Source organism: Rhinolophus hipposideros, assembly GCF_964194185.1.
Source record: "Rhinolophus hipposideros genome assembly, chromosome: 23".
In the NCBI taxonomy this organism is placed as follows: domain Eukaryota; kingdom Metazoa; phylum Chordata; class Mammalia; order Chiroptera; family Rhinolophidae; genus Rhinolophus; species Rhinolophus hipposideros.
Window position 1 is genome coordinate 26,618,094 of NC_138069.1, and position 22,478 is coordinate 26,640,571.

At 41.3% G+C, this 22,478-nt stretch overlaps 1 protein-coding gene across 3 annotated transcripts; it reads left to right on the plus strand.

Moving 5' to 3' along the window:
* Positions 1-5,184: 5,184 nt before the first annotated feature.
* Positions 5,185-22,478, plus strand: CNOT8 (CCR4-NOT transcription complex subunit 8). Of its 3 annotated transcripts, none has more exons than XM_081035229.1 (8): positions 5,185-5,616; positions 6,234-6,352; positions 11,988-12,171; positions 14,357-14,550; positions 17,427-17,588; positions 18,445-18,589; positions 19,273-19,383; positions 20,934-22,478. In XM_081035229.1, exons 3-8 carry the CDS (start codon positions 12,055-12,057, stop codon positions 21,081-21,083), a joined length of 879 nt encoding a protein of 292 aa, XP_080891355.1. In that variant the 5' UTR covers positions 5,185-5,616; positions 6,234-6,352; positions 11,988-12,054; the 3' UTR covers positions 21,084-22,478. The 3 variants fall into 3 exon arrangements, with proteins under 3 accessions (XP_080891355.1, XP_080891353.1, XP_080891354.1); XM_081035227.1 differs by lacking the exon at positions 5,185-5,616 and adding an exon at positions 5,844-6,150; XM_081035228.1 differs by lacking the exon at positions 5,185-5,616 and adding an exon at positions 5,844-6,120.

Below are 22,478 nucleotides of genomic sequence, written 5' to 3' on the forward strand. Positions count from 1 at the left end.
GGGGAGACTGGCCTTGGTGATCGTTTTACAGAGCAGCCCACTGGCTCAGCCAGGCACGTGATGAGAGAAAAAGTATGAGCCTGTGTGGCCTGCAGACAAAAACACCCTTCTTGCCAAAGGACATCTCCTTACAGCGGAGAGGAAATAGGCAGTTTAAGCAGGAGCTTGAAAGAGCACATTTGGCCAAACTCTGGGCTTTTTTTCTTCTTTTAAAAAACTTCCTTCATCTTCCTCAACTTAAGAAAATGTCGCTTTTCCTATAGGAGGCAGGTTCAATAAGAGATGTGGTTATCAGATAATGTGGAAGGCAGGAGGCAGGCACTCCAAATGGATAAAAAGTTTACACTGACAAGAGGACCTCATTTTCTCTCTCTATTTTTATTTTTTATTTTTTATTGCTTCTGTTGCTGAGGCGGGCAGGCAAGGAAAGAGAGATGCATCAACTAAACTAGTGAGTCTAGATGCAGGAAAGGGACATCTGCAGAGGTTAAGTTTACACTTCGATTGAAGTAGATGAAATTAGGAAATTAGATCACCCCCCAGCTCTGTGATCTCTATGATATGAACTGGTGAGCTCCTTTGAAAAAGAACTGAGTTTTTATTTTTAAATTTCTAAAAATTATTTTTGAATAGGCAATATGGGTATCTGATATAAAATACATGAGGGTAAAAAAAGTGTACAGTAAAAAGTCTTTTTTCATTCCTCCCCAGTGAGCTTGTTTATATAAATACAAACACATATGTCTCTCCCTTTAGAAGCAGCACCCCATATGTGCTTATTCTGTTCCTTGCTTTTGTCACTTAACACTCAGAAGTTGAGATTGTTTCACATAGTACCTTTAAGTGATACCACATTCTTTTTAATGGTTGCAGGCTACCCCATTGTATAGATGTGCCATACCTTACTTAGCCAACAAAGGACCATGTCTTAATTATTTTTCCCTGCCTATTCCTTGCACAGTGCAAGTGCTCAATAAACATTTAATGCTTGCTCACAAGCAAATTACATTTTGTACAACTTGTTCATGTTTTTCCTCATCTCTGCTTTCAGAGGTACCAATTATTTTTTTCAATATTCCAGGTATTTAGATAATGTATGTATTCCCCGGTGGACCAAGTTTCTCTGTGTACTGATCAAACCTCGCTACCTAATTCCCAAGGCCCACCTTAATCTAGTTGCTCTCCAGTGAAATTGACCCTCAGTACTTCCTGCTTTTTAATGCTCTAAGGATCATTTGCCACGTGCAGACTTTCCCCCCTATTTTCTGTTATCTCTACCTCCATCTCATTGCTTATCATGATGCTCCCACCCCAAATTTCCTTCCTGGTCCTGTTCACTATTCTGCCACTTTTTTTTTGTTCTTTTCTTTTACTGAACTGTTTTTCGCTTACGTGGTCAGCACTCCCTAGAGTAATGGGTAATATTTTCTACAATGAGATCAAATAGAAGCTTTATGTATCTCCATGGCACTAATAACTGGCATATGCAAGTCCTCAGTAGAGTCGCATAAATGAGAATCTCTCCCCACTCCTCCTGGGTTTTCTCTCCATCCTCTCTTTGAGGAATTGCACAGCCTTCTTGCTATTTCAAAGTTGTGTAAGACCTCCTTCCTGGCTGATCTCCTTTAAAGAAAGTACTCTTGAGAGATCCTGGGATCCTGGAAGGAGGCAGGTCATAGTTCAGCCTGAGAACTGCCACCCCCCAGCTCTGTGATCTCAGCCTCTCTGCGTCTCAGTTTGTAAAATGGACTGAGATGGATTAGTAGATCTCTGAGGCCCCTCCCAGTTTTAATGTCTGATCATCTGGAGTTGAGATTTATAACTGTGTTTAAATTTGTCTGGAATATAACCCTTATCCCATACCCCAAAACGAACACATCTGGTTAGAGACTTCCGAGATATTCTAAAGCCTTTGGGTCACATTGCTTCTAGAATATTACAGAATGTTACTGAAGTTCAAAAGAAGATGCTCAATACTGGTCATATATAAAAAAAAAATCACCAAGGTTTTGAGATCACGCTGTAACATCAGGACGCTGGGTTTGTCGTATGTAACACTAGGGAGAGGGAGAGAAAGCAAGAGAAGTTTAGAACTGACTAGAGAGTCCCAAAGGACAAGGTTTACTTCTATCTCTATTAATGTACTTATCGGTTCTCTTTCCATTGGCCTATATTTTTATTTGCCCACCTATAGGCAGAGATCTATATAGCAGAGATCAACTTTCTTTGTAAAGTACTGAATATTTACTTAGCAGCCTCAGAGAGTTTCACAATAACAATAATCAAAAGATGTAGTGGCTACAGATAGAGTTCCAAAATGGCGGAAGAGGAAAAAAATATATATATACACATGTGTATATATATACATATGTGTGTCTATATATATATATATATGCAATTAATACTCCATCAGAATCACCTAGTAAAATTACCTAAATTGTCACCTAATATTTCCTTCCATAGGCAACATATTTACCATGCCTAAGAGAAGCTTGCTTTCTTTTCTTACCAAATTTAGTGTAATTCAAATTTAAAAAGTAAAATGTCTCTGCCTTTACTCCATTCTCTGTCCATAGAAGTCAAAATAATCTTTTAAAACATAGATCAGGTCATCTTATGAGTAAAATCTTCTGGTTTCCCAATGCACTTTGAAAAGAGTACAGTTTTAAAGCCTCCTAGACCTTGGCTGACCTGGCCTCTGCTTTTCTCTGCAGCCTTTCTACTGTGCCTTCTCTCCACCTCTCCAAAGCTGCCCTGGCCTCCTTTCAGTACCTCTAACACCCAAAACTCATGAGTTACCCTCTGCATGAAATGTACTGCTCCCAATTCCTTCTCTCTCTCTCCCCCCCTCCCCCGCCCTCCTCCCCCGTTGGCTCCTTCTTGTCCTTTTCAGCTCTGCCTAAATGCACCTTTTTAGAGAAGCCTTCTTTGACATCTAAGTAGTTTCCCCTATCTTCCCCCAATCCAGTTATTCTGTCACTTTACTCCATGAATTACCCTCATGATAATTATCAAGGTTTCTCATTATCCTTTTATTTCTTACTTGCGTTCGTTTACTTGTTTGATTGTCAGTCCCTGCCACCAAATGTTAAGCTCCACAAAGCCAGGAACTGTCAATTTCATTCACCAGAGCATCCTCTAGTGCCAGCATGTGGCCCTGCGCACAGCAAATGGCCCATAAACAAAACTCTATGAACACCTAATCTCATATTGAGCTAGGAATCAGAAGCCTCAAGTCCTGGTCCAATCTCTGGGAGCTAGGTGACTTTAAATTCTTTACTTTTCTGTGAAATTAGGGGAAGGCATTCATTAGAACATCTTTATGGATCCTCTCAGCTTTGGAAGTTTGATGGTCTATGATTATTATTGGTAGACATTGAAATGTGACTTTAGTAGACTCTAAGGGAGAAGGAACATCAAAGAAAATAAAATGAGACGAATAAAATAGATTTGATGTCTTTCTGGATTTTAAAAATTGAACTCTGATCTCATTAGCAATCAGAAGGTTTTCAGGTTGTAATCAACAAATCAAAATAATACTCAAATGCATAGTCACGAAACATGATACTTCTTTATAGTTAGGGGATGTTTGATCATCTATTGATAATTTTCAAGAATCAGAAGGCTTATCTATTATGTGGGAAAAGCAGAGGCAACACACTGCGAAAGCAGGAAGTTACCCCAAACTATACCAAGAAAAGAAGTCAGCTGGGTGCATTCTTCAGTTGAATGTAAAGATAAATATATAATCTGATAAAAGACAACACTATACAATTGACAGACCTTGGCTACTTCTGCAGGAATGGGGAGAGCTTTCTAAAAATGGAATTAATTGACAGGTACATAAGTGTGTCAGCACTCTAAGGGATATAAAGGTTTTTGAGACTTGGGGTCAGAGGGTGCTTTTAGAGTGGTACTAAATATACCTGGAGGCGTTTACCTTTTTCCCCATTTTCAAAATATTTCAAACCCAAATATTTATATTAAATTTTATCTTCCTAACCATGTTATACTTTAAGAAATGAATCTTGCTAGATTTATTTAGAATTGGGAATAATAGGCTTGGCTGGCTAAGGATGTCATCCTGTCTGGTTCTTAAAGAGACTCATTTTATAACCAGTGTTTCTCAATTTTTTTTTTTTAACCTATACCCTCCCAGCGTAGAAGATATGTTTAAGCCTTACTTTCTATACTTTGTAGTTCAAACACAATAGTTTGTTTTCAAGTATGAAATTATATTATTGAATATATTTTTCTCCAACTGCCCTTTCATTCATTTGGGGCATTCCTTCCATTGTGAATCAGTGATTGTTCTAATTTTGCAATAGCCTAAGTGCAGCATAAAATCCACTGTTTATGACAAACATTTCAACACCTCCTGAACTACAAGCTGTTTGTTTGTTTTACATTTATCTTCAATAATCTGAGAAATAAACATTCTGTTCTGGGTGAAAGGGTTGAGGGGATGGAGATGGTGAGTTTCCTGTTTGTTTCCCTGCACACCAGGCCCGAGTGCTGCGGAGGAAAAAAACAAAATTCCAAGAAGGGGTTGTGAAGGCTGCTCTTCATGGACTAGTTCCTGATAATGCTGTCCTTTCCTGAACCTAATTACAATTGGGTGAAAGGATACTAGAAACCCCACGGGGCCCGGGGAAGGGAATGTCTTGCCTGCTTTTGTCATCCCAGTATTGCTCAGCAGAATCACTCTTTAAGTGGGCCGCAGAGCTAACAAACTTTGAATATCTCACAGATAACAGAGACGGCCAGAAACAATTACGTATTGAACACACATATATTTTCCTCAGTGAGGGTGTGTTTTTCCCATTTATTAATACAACCACCTTGTGAAATAGTTATTCATATCCCTATGTTACAGATAAGGAGAAAGACACTCATTTGGAGGGGAGGAGTTCAGGAAGTGCATTTGATGTTCTACCCTGAGGGCTGGGGTGGGGGTCCAGCTCCTCGAAGAACAGCTTTCAAGAATCCACTTTTAAACTTCCGCTGAAGACCAGCTCGGAAATGGAAGTAGGAATCCCCTTAGGGGGAAATGCTTAAAAGTAGGAAGGCACAGTGCCTTGGGGTGAAAGCATTCAGGACTATGCCATGCAGCTTGCTTTGGGGCGTCTGCACCTTCTCAGGGCCGGGGGGGGGGGTCGGGGGGGGAGTGAGAGTGACAATGAGGACCGCAGGGAATTGGTAGCCGCGTGCAGGAAGCCAGTGCTTTGTCTTCTTCCCCACTGCTGGAGACCACGAGGCAGCCTTGCATTCGAGCCTGAGCAATCGCTACAAAGGGCAGGCGTAGGCAGAGCCCTTTTTCCAAACAGGGAATTAAGGGCCTTAGGGACCTCCTAGGCTAGGTCTGGGCCCCAAAGCTCTTGGAACGAAAATCTGTCGAGCTCGCTTGGCGTCCGTCAGGTCTCGGAGCTTCACGGAAGGCGTGCTTCCCCCACAGGAGGCCGCGTCTTCTTTGTGACTCGAGCAAGGCCCCGGCAGGCCGGTTGCTATGGTAACGCCGCTCGCCCGGCTTCGAGGCCTGGAGGATGGAAGCAAGCCTTGGCGGACGTCACCCAGGCTCAGTTTGGGGGTGCTGCCCCCATCCCTAACTGTTTGCCGGTAAGGGAGCTGTGAGGTTTGTAAGTGAGGGGTTCAGGGGGCCGCGTTAGGACAGAGTGAGGGGTTGGGTTAGGATGTCTCTCCACCAACCCTCCCCCAAGCCCGCTCCTACTAGAGAGTCTAAACTTCTTCAAAGCAGGGAGGAGGGGGCGTTGTAATTTGGGATTTGGTCAGACGGGCCACGCCCACCCGGGAAGGGAGCTAGTTCTCGAACACGCCCCTTCCCTGGGCTCGCGGAAGGAGAAGCGAAATGGAGTAGGGATCAAGATTGAATTGAGTCAACGCAACTAATCTCGCGCAGGCCTAGGGCTGGCCGCGTTTCGCCTGCGTCCTCCGAGGCCACCCCGCCCTGCCTTTTTCGCGGGGCCTTCTTGGTTTTGCGCCTGCGTGCTTGCTCCCGCGAGTTCACGGGCTGGGAGAACGCACGGAATCGCCGGGGCGCGCAGAAGGGGCGGAGCGTGCACGGTCAGGCGCGCGCGCGTCGGGAGTGACGCCAAGGAGCCGGCGAGTCGGGAGGATCGGGTGGCTAGAGTGGTACGGTCACGTTATTTGGTGGCCGGTGCGTAAAGCCGTTCTGGGCACGAGGGAGCTCATCTCACTGTCCCGCTGTATCCTAGGAGCGGATCCGGGGCAAAGGGAGGAGAGAACCGGGTCAGGGGCCGTTGCCGCCGCCGCCGCTGCCGCGGAGTCCGCCTACCAGCCGGCCAGCCCGCGCTTCGCGGGCCCTGCTAGTCAGGTAAGCAGGCCCGCGCTTACCAAAGAGAGCAGCGTGAGATGAGCGAGGGTGGGAGGCCATCCGGGCCTGTGGGAGGAAGGGGAGTGGGGACGTGTTGAGAAGGCTGTGCGAGACGAGAAGGAGGCCCATAGAATAGGAGTAATAATCACCACCACCACCACACAATAATAATATTGTAGTCATGCGCGCCAAGACTTTACAAAGCAACTTAAGTATGCTTCATTCTGTTTAACCTCTACTGCAGGCCTCCGAGGGGTCTGCTATTAAACCCATTTCACACGATAGGAAAACTGAGGCACGAGGGAGGGTAAGTAATACATGCAAAGCCTCATAGCTAGCCGGCAGCCAGACTTCGAATTTAGGTCTCTCTGGCCGTAAGGCCTGTAATTTTAATATTTTCGCTTTGCACACAAAAGGGGGGTGGTGGGGAGGAGAAGGGGAGGGATGGCTGTGAGGTGGGAGGGAGATCCAGAATGGGAAGAGAATGATGACGGGAAACTAGGGAGGAGTACGTGAGTTTGGAACCTTGCAGACTTCTCCCTTCTTGGTGGCTCTGCCACTTTTCCCTGCTGTTCTATGGTTTAACGAACCTGAGCCGGTGCTCTGGAGGAGCCAGCTCACGGGCGTAGGCCCCATGGGTGGTTTTAAGAACTGTTTGAACTGCAGTTCAGTCCAGGGTGGTGCCTTTTGCAAAGTGTTTTTGTGGGGAGGAGAACACAGCGGCCGCGGCGATCACCGCGGCCGTGTATAGAGGACCCTCTTCCAAGTTGCTGCCAGTTCTAACTTGTAAGGTGCTGCTGCTTCCTTTTGCATCTTGTCCACGCGCTGCAAAGCCTTTGTCCAGTCCTCTAGAAAGAGGATGCAATTACTGTCTTCTTGCACGCTTAGGAACCAACCAGGAAAACCAGACATTCTTTTCCCCAAGCAAAGCCTGGTACTCTGTCTGGATTGCTTGTGGAGAAAGCTTTCAGGTGGTTGTATCATTAGTTGCCCTTCAGAGCTCTCCTGGGTAAATAAGGACCTTTGTTTTGGAGTAGTGTTACATTATAGGTGGTCAGGAACGATCTGAAACAGTTTGTACTATAGATCAGCACCTCAGTAATTGGTGTGTGTGTGTGTGTGTGTGTGTGTGAGTGAGTGTGAGAGAGAGGCCTTCTTGCACAGGTTAGTGCTGGGAAACAACAGGTATCAATCAGTGCTTGTGTTTCGCTTTCATAGGGAGTGGAGTAGCCCATGTGGAGTTATTTGAAATCAGCCTGTGAGGCAAACATTGCATGAGATCAAATTTATCCTCAGAAATTCCTTAGGAAGTTGGAGATGGCTGACCTGTTTCCCAGTAAATCCAGGAGAGTTGGTTTTTCCTTCAGCTTTGAAACTTGTTTCTGTTTCTTTGGTTGCAACTCAGACGAAGTGATTAGGTTACCTCTAGGGGCTGTATTTCACAAATACACAAACGTGAATGGATAGTCATTCTGCCCTGTGAGGTGCACTGAAATGCGGGCCCTGCTAGGTTTCAAAAGAGGAAGACTAATAGGGAACAGTATATGGTTTCCATCACAGGCTTATTGTGCAGCATGCGCTCACTGAATGGAAAGTGGCAGGCAGAATTGCTGGCATTGTTTATTATTATTATTTCTCTTTTTTTGGCTAGCATATCCCGTAATTTATGCTAAGTTAAATGTGCATAGTATTCCTTTTCAGTTTTTGAATGGCACTGCATTTAGGGGTTTGCAAGCTATTGCCTATTTCCCCACAGTTTTCCTAGATAAGGGTTTGGTGCAAAAATCTTAACCTATTTTTGCCAGTGGTCTGCTTTTTGACTTTCCCATTTGTCAGATGTGTATAACAATGGTTACTTTTTTAACTGTGTTAAGCTTTTTATAAAACATTCTCTTGAAAGTGGAAGTGATACTGCGTTTCAAAATGTCTCTGAATTTCAGTTTCTTGTAAAATGTAGAGAAAGATAGCATTGCACAAAGTTGTGAGGAGTTTTTTTCTCCACTGTTACTTTGAGGCAAAACCTTACATTGTGTATCATATCACCTATACATATTTTACGTTATCTCTAAAAGATAAGGACTCTCTTTTAAAAACCATAACTACAGTATAACACCAAAAAAGCAAACAAAATAAAACCCCACCCACAAAACCTCAGAACAAAAAAGAAAATAACTTTAAAACTAGCCAGTCATTGTTCAGACTTCTAATTGTCTCAAAAATCTTCTAATTGTTTCAAAAATAAAATAGTTTTTATCCCCCCCTAACAGTTTGTTTAAACCAAGATCCAGCTAAGGCCTATACATTTTGATTGGTTGACATGTCTCCTGAGAATCTTTTACTTTAATTTCCTGCAATTTGCTGAAGAAGCTGGGTGGTTCTGTGGTTTTTTTTCCACAATAGTTTCTGGATTTTGCTGATTGCATTTCAGTGGTATCATTTAACATGTCCTTTTGTCCTCTTTGTTTCTTGTAAATTGGTAGTTAAATCTAGAGGGGTGGTTAGATTCAAGTTAGATTTTCTTTTGGCAAGACTACAGTCATGTGCTGCATAACAATGTTTTGGTCACCGATGGACCACATATAACGGTGGTCCCATAAGATTGTCAGGGAGCTGGAATATCCCTACTGCCTAGAGGCGTCATTGCTGTCCTAACATTGTAGGGCAGTGCGTTACATGCTTATGATGCTGGTGTAAGCAAACCTACTGCACTGCCAGCCGTAGCACATATGGTTATGTACGGTACATTATACTGGATAATGATAATAAATGACTGTTACTGGTTTATGTACTGACTGCCGTACTTTTCCTCGTTATTTTAGAGTGTACTCTTTCAACTTTAAAAAAAAACGTTTGCTGTAAAACAGTGTGTTATGTTACACCTGCAGCAGCCTCACACTTCTGGTGTTTTCTGCTTCTCTTGATTGCATCCTTTTCTCTTGTGCTTGATTTAATCTTGTTTTGTGCAGTAACATGCAGGTTTGTAGCCTAAGAGCAATAGGTGTGTAGTAGGGTATGCCATCCAGGTTTGTGGACACGCACTCTGTGATGTCCGCACATGATACATTTCTCTTTCTCAGGACGTATCCCTGTGTTCTGTCTAAGAGACACATAATACCTGCTTGTCTCTTTTTCTGATGACAGCTATTGTGATTATTTTAACAACTTTATGTATAATTTGCATATTGTAAAACTTGGCTGTCTTAATGTAGCATTCAGTGATTCTTACTAAATTTACTGAGTTGGGCAGTCATTACTGTAATTGAGTTTAGAAACATTTCCATCACCTCAGTAAGATACCTCATGCCCATTTTCATTTAACCCATTCCTATCCCCATCCCATCACTGTAGTCTACTTTCTGTCTTTCTAGGTTTGCCTTTTCTGCTTACTCCATATAAGCGCCATATGATTATTGCCCAAATCTATAAATTCATTAGGAGACACAAAATGGTGATAGTCTGTCATTTTGTGTTCATTTGTTAACTGTATAACTTCTATAAAGAAAAACTTTTCCTCAGCTTTTGGTTACTTCTAGGTACAGTTTATATAGGAAAGGCAAGATACGTATTTTAAAAATAAGTTGATTCACTAGCATTCTCCAGCGGTGACCAATGAAGTGTATTTTCTTAGTTCATGATGGACTCATGAATTTAAACCTATCTGGAAAGTTTTAATACACTGTAGTAATTATCCATAATGAACTTCATATTGTCTGTCTTTGATCAGCGGGACCCTCTTCAGATTGTTTCCTGAGTTCTTTTGACACAACCTTAAGAGTATCTTAGCTGGAGACCCTGGTTCTAAGAGTTTAGTGTAAATACCGAATTGTCCTCTTTTTAAGCCTGCTCTTTGCTGCGTGGAGGCCAGAGGCATTTTTGCTTGCGTCCCTTTTGTTACTTTTGCTCTTATGGAAATGTCTCCAGGAGTGATATACTCACTTCCCCTAAAGTAATTTATGGTGATGTTCAAAATGACATCAAAAAGGAAGTGCTTTGTTTCAGTTAGGGAACTAAGGAAGTGAAGTGGTACAAATTTAACATTATTAATGGGCATAGAAATGATTTAAAAACCTTAAGCACGGTTTAGAATCTAAAATTCTGAGTCCCAACATTTTTTTAACCATGGTCAGATAGCAAATTCTACATTCATTCAGAACTTCTGCCCTTTTCTGATGTTCATTATTTGTTCATTCAAGCCTTTCGTTCATGCCCATTGCGTACAGAATGAAAATAAGAAACAAATTCTGCCTTTAAGAAGTGTACACCTATATTTGTTAGGAAGATACCACAGCCCATTTAAATTTCAGAGTAATTATAGTAAGTCTGCGGTAACTTCAGGGAAACATACATTGAAGTGTAACCTGCCCTGAATAAATGGAATCTTTGAGGGTTTGCTGACAAACCGGCAGATTGATTTCTTAGCAGTTTCTCAGAGAATTGAAGACACTTGAGAATGCTAGTTTTGTTTTCCAGATTCTTACTGTGTCTGCCTATGTTGACGATAGAAAGCCAAGATTTTCCTTGCCTCTGTCCTTTGGAAATCGCTCACGTTCGTTTTACTGTTTCTAGGAATTTCCCCTGTGAATGGAGACACTGGGGCCCATTCAACATTGTGTTGAGGATCCATTTGGTGGGGTGGTCTTTTAAGTAAATGCCCTTATGATAACCTCCTTTTCGGCTCTTCATAGCTGCGTAAGCGTCTCACGTTGAATTTATTGTAATAATAGCATTGCTCTGAGGCTGCCCCATGCTGAGGTTTGTCTTACAGAATACTGTTCCCTCCCATTTCCTCCCGCAGTGTACACTATAAACCATCCTGATTTGGGTTGAACTGTTGATACCTGCCATCTTCTCTATCTTTATTGTTGAATTGCTGCTTGGTTTCTTTACAATTTATGTGTTTAAAGTAGGCATTTATAACAAATTTAAATTTTTCTTATGGTTGTGAAGGTTGAAATTAGCAAGTGGGATTGTGTTTTACCACTTAAATCCCTATTTGCACAAATCTAAAGAGGCACTATGTTAAGTTTGTGAATTGCCTCTATTTTTATTTGACTTTTGAATTGTAGGAAAAAAGAATTTCCTTTTTTGGAAGGTGGTGGGGGGAGTCCCATGCTCATATTCATCATATAGGTATAAAGACTAAGCCTTCAGGCTTTCAGAAATCCCATGTGCATTTAAACTGGCCAGAGTGTTTTCTTTAGAAATAGTTCCATGATTTGGTGTATGAACAGAGTGCTATGAAAGTTATGGATAAGGACATATTTGCGGTCACAGGGACTATTTTAGTCTTCAGTTTAGGTAATCTGGAGAGGGTTGAAAACTGGGGTAAGGTAGTGATTTTACTTCTGTGCTAAAGGGAAACTTGAGCGAAAGTTTCTTTAGGTGTTTTTTTTTTCTTTTTTCCCCCCTTGCTTATTTTAATTTGGGTGCCATTCAAAAATTAAGTTTCTTAATAATTTTAATTTCTTTAGGTTAAAGAACTGAGAGTGTGTGTGTAGAATAAATATAATAGTTTTAATGTTTTAGCTTAAATGGGTGAAGTGATGGTAAAATATTGTTTCGATGCCTTTGCTTTATTGACATATTATACCACTGTGTAAGTTTATGTGATTGCAAAATGTGTTTTTGAATCTAGATCAGATCAACCATTGGCTTGCCCTCTAACATACTCAGCTGAAACCGACACGTCAAGTTGATTCAGGATGCCTGCAGCCCTTGTAGAGAACAGCCAGGTTATCTGTGAAGTCTGGGCCAGCAACCTAGAAGAAGAGATGAGGAAGATTCGAGAAATCGTGCTCAGTTACAGTTACATTGCCATGGTAAAGAGCTCTACTCTATTTGACTCACCTTCTGGTATGGACTTAGGGAGTACTTAATGTGAGATCTTGAAATAAATGATTATACTAAAGTGACGGTAAATTAGACATGATGGAAAGTTACATGGCTTTTATGAAACCTCAAGGTAGCCCGAATGTCTGAGAAGGATGTAACCTCTAATGTCTTAGATTTTTTTGTACTGTTACTCTGTGTTCGAAAGTCTTTAAAGCAGAAGTATGTCAACCCATAGGGCACATCTGTCCCAGAGATATGGTGAATATGTATAGTGTTTAAAATAATTTAAAAATTTGTTGCCAGGGGCCAGCCTGGTGGCTCAGGTGGTTGGAGCACCACGCTCGGCCGAGGTGGCAGATTTGATTCCCACATGGGCCAGTGAGCTGCTCCCTCTACAGCTAAGATTGTGAACAACAGCTTTCCCTGGCTCTGGGCTGCCATGAGCGGTCGGTGGCTGGTGTGAGTGGCTGGCGGCTGGTGTGAGTGGCTGGCAGCTGGTGAGAGCTGCTGTGAGCTGCTGACCCATTACCAGTGACCAACTGCCTCAGCGTGGGGGAGAGCAAGGCTCAATACCAGCATGGGCAGGGGAGCTGTGTCCTATACAACTAGACTGAGAAACAACGGCTTGAACTGGAGTGGGGTGGGAAAGCGGAAGAAAGGGGGGGAAAATTTGTTGCCAGCATTTAAAAATCAAGAACTCACTTAAATTCCAGATTTTTGCCATCTCTGGAAAAATTGGGGCAATCTGGCAATTAGAGGGTCCGCATTCCTGCCTGACTGAGTGGCTAGAGAGGGAGTTGTGTATCATGGTGACATAGGACCCTCTTTTTTTTTTTTTTTTTTTTTTGTTCCATTTTTCATTGGGGAAGGGGTACAGGACTTTATTTGGGAACAGTGTGTACTTCCAGGACTTTTTTTTCCAAGTCAAGTTGTTTGTCCTTTCAATCTTAGTTGTGGAGGGTGCCGTTCAGCTTCAAGTTGTTGTCCTTTCAGTCTTAGTTGTGGAGGGCGCAGCTCCAGGTCCAGTTGCCGTTTCTAGTTGCAGGGGCACAGCCCACCATCCCTTGTGGGAGTCGAACCGGCAACCTTGTGGTTGAGAGGACACCCTCCAACCAACTGAGCCATCCAGGAGCTCAGCGGCAGCTCAGCTCAAGGTGCCGTGTTCAATCTTAGTTGCAGGGGGCGCTGCCCACCATCCCTTGCGGGACTCAAGGAATCGAACTGGCAGCCTTGTGGTTGAGAGCCCACTGGCCCATGTGGGAATCGAACTGGCAGCCTTGTGGTTGAGAGCCCACTGGCCCATGTGGGAATCGAACCAGCAGCCTTCGGAGTTAGGAGCACGGTGCTCTAACCGCCTGAGCCACCTGCCCGGCCCAGGAGCCTCTTTTAGAGGGGGCATGTACTCTAGTTCACTCCCTTCCGTCCCTGTTACTCATAATCATTTTCATACCCAGTTTGCCTTACTCCTTTACATGAGCTGCCTGGAGCTTGTGACTCTTGCTGTAGAGATTATAGAATTCTGTCTTTGGCCTGGCTTTTAGTACTCTCTCTGATCTTGTTCTTTACTCAAGCTAAATATGGCTGTTTGTTGTTGTTTTCTGAATGGCTGTTTCACTTCCCTATTTTTGTATTTTTATTCATATGTTGTTCTCAACCTAGAATTTTTTTTTTTAATTTTATCAGGGAATATTGGGGAACAGTGCACCCTTCCAGGGCCCATCAGCTCCAAGTCATTGTCCCCCAATCTACTTGTGGAAAGTGCAGCTCAGCCCCAAGTCCAGTTGTCGTTTTCAATCTTTAGTTGCAGGGGGCACAGTCCACCATCCCATGAGGGAATTGAACCAGCAACCTTGATGTTGAAAGCTTACACTCTACCAACTAAGCCATCCGACTGCCCTAGAATGTTCTTAATTGACTATATATCTACCTATCGTTACCCACTTCTATTCACATCCTGCGTAGAATCTCTCAGGTGTTGTGCAGAGCTTCATGATCTTAGTGCTTCTGTAGATGTGAACAAGATCAGTATTTTAAGGTAGATTTTTGTGCCCAAGCTTGGGGCTTGTCACATAACTTTTATAAATTGAGGTAGAAATTTTGTTTTATGAATGATCAATTCAGCATCCACTGGTTTGTGAAACCTTATGATGAGAGATTTTTTTCCTTTTCCAGGACACAGAATTTCCAGGTGTTGTGGTACGACCAATTGGTGAATTTCGTAGTTCCATAGATTACCAGTATCAGCTTTTACGGTGCAATGTTGACCTTTTAAAAATTATCCAGCTTGGCCTTACATTCACGAACGAGAAGGGAGAATATCCTTCTGGAATCAACACTTGGCAGTTCAATTTCAAATTCAACCTTACGTAAGTGTCAGAGACATTTGTCAGTGTTATTCTTATATCTGCTACATTTGTGCTGACTGTCATTTCTAACTGATTTTATTCATTTTAAGTTTGGTTTCCATCGAACCTAGGTAAGGAAGCGTTGGAAGGAGCGTCAAGCAGAGCATGGACTAAGGAATCTCAGAAAATAAAGCTACTCATAAAGAACTCTTATAAGTCAACATTAAAAAGACAAGTAATTCAATTAAAAATGGGCAAAATATCAGAATAGACATTTCTCCAAAGGAGATACACAAATGGCTCATAAGCCCATGAAAAGATACTCACATCATGTGAGAAATGCAAATCAAAACCACAGTGTGTATCACTTCACACCCACTAGGTGGTTCTAATAAAAAACACAAGTAACAAATAATAAAAACTATTGGTGAGGATGTGGAGAAATTAGAACACTCGTACATGGCTGTTGGTTAAACGTAGAGTTACCATATGACCCAGCAATTCCTAGACATACACGCAAGAGAAATGAAGACATACATCCATGAAAAAAACTTATAGATGAATGTGCACAGCAGCTTTATTTGTAAAGGCCCAAAGGTAGAAGCAATCCAAATGTCTGTGAGCTGATAAATGGATAAATTAAATGCAGTATATCTATGGAATGGAATGTTATTGGACAGTACAAAGAATGAAATACTGATACAAGCTATGTATGCATGAACTTTGAAAACATGCTAAGGGAAAGAAGCCAGACACCAAAGGTCACATATATGATTCTGTTTATTTGAGATGTCCAAAATAAGCCCATCTATAGCGCCAGAAAATAGATTAGTAGTTTCTAGAGCTAGTGGGGAGAGGGTTGGGAGGTTATCGGATAATGGGGAGTGACTGCTTAATGGGTACAGGGTTTCTTTGTGAGGTGATAAAATAGTTTATAGTTGATTGTGGTGGTGTTTGCAATTCTATAATATACTAAAATCTACCAAATTGTATATTTTAAGTGAGTGAATTTTTTAGTATGTGAATAAGGCTATTTAAAATGAAAAAAGTAAAGCAATTTCCCAGTTAAGAGATCAGTGTTTGAATTGCACTTCTGCCATTTCTTAGTTGGGTGACTTTGGGTTAGTTATTTTCCCTTCTGTAATTTAGTTTCTTTATCTGTAAAAGAGGGTTCTTAGTATCTTTCATAATAGAGATAAGGTATAGAGCGGGTGCTAATCAAAGGTAGTTGTCACTGAAGCCTATTTATCTGGTAGAGGGCAAATTTTGACGCAATTTTCAAAAATTTGTGGTAGAAAACCAAAACTTACTGTCTTTGCATTGTTGTGAAACAGACCTCCAGAACGTTTTCATCTTGCATATCTGAAACTCTGTACCCATTAAATAACATTTTCCTTTTTCCTCTCCCCCAGCTCTTGTTAACCACTATTCTACTTTCTGTTTTCTATGAATTTGACTACTTTAGATACCTCGTATAAGTGGAATAGTACAGTATCGGTTGTTTTGTGACTGGTTTATTTCACTGAGCATAATGTCCTCAGGGTTCATTCATGTTGTAGCATGTGGCAGAATTTCCTTCCTTTTTAAGGTTGAATGATATTCTATCGTATGTATATGCCACATTTCTTTATCCATTCATCCGTTGATGGACATTTGGGTTGTTTTCACCTCTTGGCTATTGTGAATAATGCTACTATGAACATGGGTGTGCAAATACCTCTTTGAGATCCTGTTTTCAATTCTTTTGGGTATATACCTAGAAATGGGGTTGCTCAATCATGTGGTAATTCTATTTTTAAGTTTTTGAGGATGATGTAATTTTTAAGGGGAAAGTTGGGGGGAGACTGTCATTTTGCTGATTGTTTGAGGTGGTATTAGTGTGCTTCTTATTGGGCCCCCATTCTTTAATACTACTTTCTTTAACTGGGCACCAGGAGTATTTGAGAGCTCAGGAACAATTTTTTGATTGTTTTTGATGTGTTTTGGAGTTATCTTAGAGGGTCAAAGAACATTTTTGGGAGATTATCTGGATTTTTCCTTTAACTCCATTTTTTAACTCCATTGCAAAAGCCTGTTATTTGTACTATAATGATAATATAATACACAAAATAATGAAATATTTCTATTGGCAGGGTTTGTATATGTGTTTAAAACAATGTTTATTTGAAGTAGAACAAAAGACAGTGATTCAACACTGGTTCTAATTTAGTGGAAAAAATTAAGATTATGGTGGTTTTCTTTCCAGTTGTTTATCCTAAATTTATGTGAAAAACAAAGGAAAGGAAAATAGTGAAATTTAGTGGAAAATGAGTTATTTCCCTAAATAACTTATTTATGTTATAACTTATGTAGTATTCTAAATATTCCTGTGTTTAAGTTAATGAGTATATCTTTACAGTGGAATATTATGCCAGAGATACAAAGACTGGTATATCTATGAGTATTGATACGGAAGGAGGTCTATGGTATGTAGATGTAGGGATGGAAGTGTGTATGTTTAGGCAGAGAAAATAGTCTGCAAGCATATACTAACCAGGTGTTAACAGTTATTTCTGTGGGTTAGCATTATGATAAGAGCATGAAGTTGTTTTCATTTTCTGCTATCTGAAACATTTTTGTATTGGTTGATTCTGTTTTTCTTTAAACAGTGAGAAAATGTGGATCTTTTATAATCAGGACATTTTATGGGGGGTAATCCCATTTTTCTGTATGTTACAGAGATAAAGTCATCTGCTTTGTATGCTTGCTGGAATACTGGAAAGAATTAATTGGTCTATTCTTAAATTATGAAAGTGTTTCGAGAACAGTTCTATAATGATAAGGTGATAGTAATGTATTGTCGCCTACTACTTCTGTACAGTATCCATCAGTTAAGAAGCGAATACCTTCTTTTTTAGCGAGGACATGTACTCTCAGGATTCCATAGATCTCCTTGCTAACTCAGGACTGCAGTTTCAGAAGCATGAAGAGGAAGGGATTGACACATTGCACTTTGCGGAGCTGCTCATGACATCAGGGGTGGTTCTCTGTGACAATGTCAAATGGCTTTCATTTCACAGGTCAGTCCCAGAGAATGTGTATCTCTCAATTGGGGAGCGGGAAATTGAATTCTTACGTTGTTTTTACAGTCCTGTTGTCTGTTCTGCTGGTCACTAGCAGTTATGGAGTTGAAACTGTTACTCATCTTTCAGTTTTTTAAAAAATACTTTGGGACAGCCGGTTAGCTCAGTTGGTTAGAGCGCGGTGCTCTGAACAACAAGGCCACAACTGGATTGAAACGACTTGACTTGGAGCTGATGGGTCCTGGAAAAACACACTTAAATAAATGAAAAAGTTAAAACAAAACAAAACAAAACCCTTTGGAGTTTGTACTAGTTTGTCTCACATAGTATAAGGCTCTGTCACGTGGCTGTCAGGAGGAAATGCCAGGTGGAAAGATGGAGGGTGGGGAGAGTTGACCCACTTGGTTGTCTTTTTCTCGTCTTTTACGTGACTGGCCTGGAGTTTCCTATGTACCCGAAAGCGAGATTGCCCTTAGGAGATGTTTTACCTTTTCAGTGCTTTTCAGTACCTTTTAGTCTGTGATGTTTTTGTTTTGTTTTTTTAAATTAAATTTATTGGGGTGACAATTGTTAGTAAATTTACATAGATTTCAGGTGTACAATTCTGTATTACATCGTCTATAAATCCCATTGTGTGTTCACCACCCAGAGTCAGATCTCCTTCCATCACCATATATTTGAGTGATGTTGTTTTTTAATGGAAAGTTCAGATTACAGTAGGATAAACTACTTGGGAAGACTGAAAATCCCTAACCCGAGGTAGGAACATAAGATGTTGAGAAATAAAGCAATTGAATGCTGGGGCCTGATAACTGCTGCTTCTTCACCCCATTGCTTCCTTCTCTCCTTGTAGTGGCTATGATTTTGGCTACATGGTCAAGTTACTTACGGATTCTCGTTTGCCAGAAGAGGAACATGAATTCTTTCATATTCTGAACCTTTTCTTCCCATCCATTTATGATGTGAAATACCTGATGAAGAGTTGCAAAAATCTCAAGGTACACAATGTTTTTCTTAATACTGCTAACAACCACAAAAGCCAAACAGGCAGACTTGTCAATTTGCTCTGTTGGTATTTGTCTAGCGTATGTTCTGGAGTGCCTGCTAGGTGCCCGCAGTGTGCTTGACAGGTTGTGTATAGAAGAGATTAGCACAGGGGCTCGTGTGTAACTGTCTTTAACCTGAGCATGGAGGGAGCCCTCTGCTTCTCTTATCCTGAGGCAGATGTTCTTCGCTTAAGACCCATGAACCTAGTGGAACAGTTGGTAACCTGAGGCATATGTGCAATTTGTTAGGAGTGGGGCTTATTGTGTACCAGACTCTCAAAGGGGTTCTTAACTCTTGACAATTTAAGAACTCACTGCCCTAATAAATTGGTGATAAGAGGTTTGCTGTCTTGAATTGGATTGGCATTTATTTACTATTTCCTCAACCTTGTTTTACAGCCATTAGGACTTTTAAGAGGCAGAGATTTGACAAAGTTAATAATATAGAAAAGAAAGGAGTGCATAGTGGAATAAAACACAGTGTATCAGTTGGAGGGCTGGGGTAAGGCTTGTTAAGTAAATGGCCTGTTCCCACTTCTCCTCACCAAATGAAGTAAACTCAAGAATGGAGGTAGTTGACTAGTAGAAGAGTGTTGGGTCTATAATACTACTGTTTGCTTCCCTTACACTTCCAGGGAGGTCTTCAGGAAGTTGCTGATCAGTTGGATTTGCAGAGAATTGGAAGGCAGCACCAGGCAGGCTCAGACTCACTGCTGACGGGAATGGCATTCTTCAGGATGAAAGAGGTAAGTCTGATGGGATGACTGAGGTTTGTTGGAAATTTATAGTTTCTGTTGGTGGAAGTTGATGACTGCTTTGAAAGCAGTTGTGTGTGTGTGTGTGGTTTGTTTTTTATGATGTTCAATATATGAAATGTAGTTTGGGCAGCAGAGAAGCATTCTGAAATGGAGGCCACTCAGCGTGCCCAAGTCTAGACATGTATTTCATGTCCCTGACAGCTCTAATCCTTGTAATTACTTGCTTTTCTTCTGATTCTGTAATGCGAACACATTTTTTAGACCACCCACTTATTTTATGCTAAGTTCTGTTAATTATCACATATCCCACAGCAAACATACTCTACGGTGAAAAGCTGAAAGCTTTTCGTCTGAGATCAGGAACAAGACAAGGATGGCCACTCTCGCCATTTTTATTCAACATGGTATTGGAAATCCTAGCCAGAGCAATAAAAAGAAAATAGAAATAAAAGGCATCCAAATCAAAAAGGAGGAAGTCAAACTGTCACTATGTGCAGATGACATAATGTATATGGAAAACCCTAAAGACTCAACCAAAAACCTGTTAGGACTAATAAACAAATTCAGTAAAGTTGCAGGATACAAAGAAATGAAAGACCTGTGCATTGAAAACTGTAAGACATTGATGAAGGAAATTGAAGATGACACAAATAAATGGCAAGATATTTTGTGCTCATGGGTTGAAAGAATTAACATTGTTGAAATGTCCATACTACCCAAAGAGATCTACAGATTCAGTGCAATCAATATAAAATTCCAATGGCATTTTTTGCAGAAATAGAACAAACAATCCTAAAATTTGTATGAAACCACAAAAGGCTCCAAGTAGCCAAAGCAATCTGGAGAAAGAAGAACAAAGCTGGCGGCATCATGCTCCCTGGTTTTGCCCTCCAAGGTGCCTTTGGCGATGTCTGCGGATACTTTTGGTTGTCACAACCTGGGGGGTGAGGGCTTGTGGGGGGAATGTGCTGCTGGCCAGGGATGCTGCTAAACCTACACTACTACAGTGCACTGGACAGTGCCGGCCCCCCCATCACAGAATTATCCCGCTCGACAGTGCCAAGGCTGAGGCGATAACACCCTGCTATACGTACTTAATGTCCATTATCTCACTCTTGACAACCTATTATTATGTCACTCCATTTTATAGATAGGGAACAATGACTTAAGGAGAGTTGAAGTGACTAAGGTCACACAGTGAGTCAGGCTGAATGTGGAGCCCAAGCTCCTAATCATTGCACTGTCCATTAAAGAGAAGGGAGGAGGAGATGGGGCGTCTGTGCTAAATAGCAGAAGCAGCAGCAGCAGCAGCGGTATCAGCAGCACAGGGATCCTGGCAGTAAAAGAACCCATGGAAAGTAGACATCTCTTCAGAAAGGAGCATGAAAAGGTTTGGAGCCTTTCTTTCTGGAATTAGCTTCTGGTTGGCTAGATTTTCAGGGCTCTAAGAGAGCTGGGAGGTGCTGATGTGGTAGTGTGGAGACGTGGCGTGACTCTTGGCGTCATTCTCACCATGGGTTCTCTGTCCTGTTCTGCAGTTGTTTTTTGAGGACAGTATTGATGATGCCAAGTACTGTGGGCGGCTCTATGGCCTGGGCACAGGAGTGGCCCAGAAGCAGAACGAGGATGTGGACTCTGCCCAGGAGAAGATGAGCATCCTGGCCATCATCAACAACATGCAGCAGTGACAGTGGGGCTGCACGGGGGCCCGACCGGGGCGGCACTGACTGCCTTCCTCCCCGAGGGAAAACGCTGCTTTTGAGCAAACTGTACCCACCATCTGCATTGAGCAGAAAGACTTTTGTTTTACTGAAGACAAAAGATGTCTTTATTTTAGATCTGGAAGAGGGGAGTTTGCTCTGAACCGATAAACAAGTCTACCCTGTTCCTCCTCCCCAGGCCTCTCCTCTCCAGTTGCCTCCTGCCACCAGCATCCATGGCTCATTTGACACCTTTTTAAATATCAAGGGCAAGTGAGAAACAAACTAGTAAAATGTATATAACTCTTACCTGTTGTCATTCTTTTTCTTTTAAATTTGTTGCTAATCTCTGAGGATGAAGACTTACTGATTGCTGTGCTTCTCAGCTGAGCTGAGGGCTTCCAGGGAAAGTGGAACAAAATGGTGTTCTTGTTAAGTGTGGGTTATAGGTGTTGAGTCTTTTCCTTTTTTTTTCTTTTTTTAAATTTTTTTGTTGTTGCAGAGGGAGTGAACCCTTCTCAAGGACATTTGCTTTCCTCACACTTTGCTAGTCTTTTTATGTACTATTATGTGGAAATGAATTATGTACTCAGTGCTGACATTTGAAGACCAGATAATGAAAACTTTTCTTCAAAACAAAACTCTATGGAATCTGTCTACCCTTTATTCAGGAGGGACCTCCAGAGTGGGTATTAAGTTAACCACTCGAATGTCTGTCAGTCTCTGTGTTCCATTGTACCACTGTTTGCTGTCACACGTGCGTCATTTGAAATCACTTTGTTTTCATATAATATAATACTCTGCATTTGGTCCTGAAGGAAATTAGTAACAGCAGATTTTTGGGTCCTAAGTCTATTGTGATTTCAGATGGTCGTCTGTATTCCCCCACCTCTCTTCTGTTATTCCTGCTTTTCCTCTCTGGAAATGTGAGGAGGAGTTTGGGAAATGGATTAATGTGAGTACCAGGAATGTGAGTCTTTAAAAAGTTTTAGTGGTTCATATAAATGGTAGTGAGAAATTTGGTTCATAGAGTTCTCTTGGAGTAATATCCCACAACTGGGATAGGAAGCTCAGGACTGATTTTTTTTTTTTCCCCTTCAAACTAGTCATTTAAGAAGCACACTGTATTTTCGTTTTTTGTTTTTTTAAATTAATAACTACAGTGTGGATAATTTTGAAAAGCAAAAACTCTTTTGGAATGGTGAAAATGAAAACTGGTAACTCATTGAAGTGGATGAATAGTTTTGCATTTTAAAAGCTTATGGAAAAACTCAATTTGAAATGATTAAAAAATGTCAAGTATTATAAGCTGGTATTTAAGATGCTTGTAAATATATTTATGTTTTTAATTTTGTATAATAAAGATTTCTTTTTAACCACTGG

What these genes read in the sequence shown, in the direction of transcription:
- CNOT8 (XM_081035229.1), top strand. Translation starts at nt 12,055, where the DNA reads ATGCCTGCAGCCCTTGTAGAGAACAGCCAGGTTATCTGTGAAGTCTGG. An exon ending in AAATGGCTTTCATTTCACAG is followed by an intron (nt 17,589 to 18,444) that starts GTCAGTCCCAGA and finishes CTCTCCTTGTAG; the next exon opens with TGGCTATGATTTTGGCTACA. An exon ending in AGAGTTGCAAAAATCTCAAG is followed by an intron (nt 18,590 to 19,272) that starts GTACACAATGTT and finishes TTACACTTCCAG; the next exon opens with GGAGGTCTTCAGGAAGTTGC.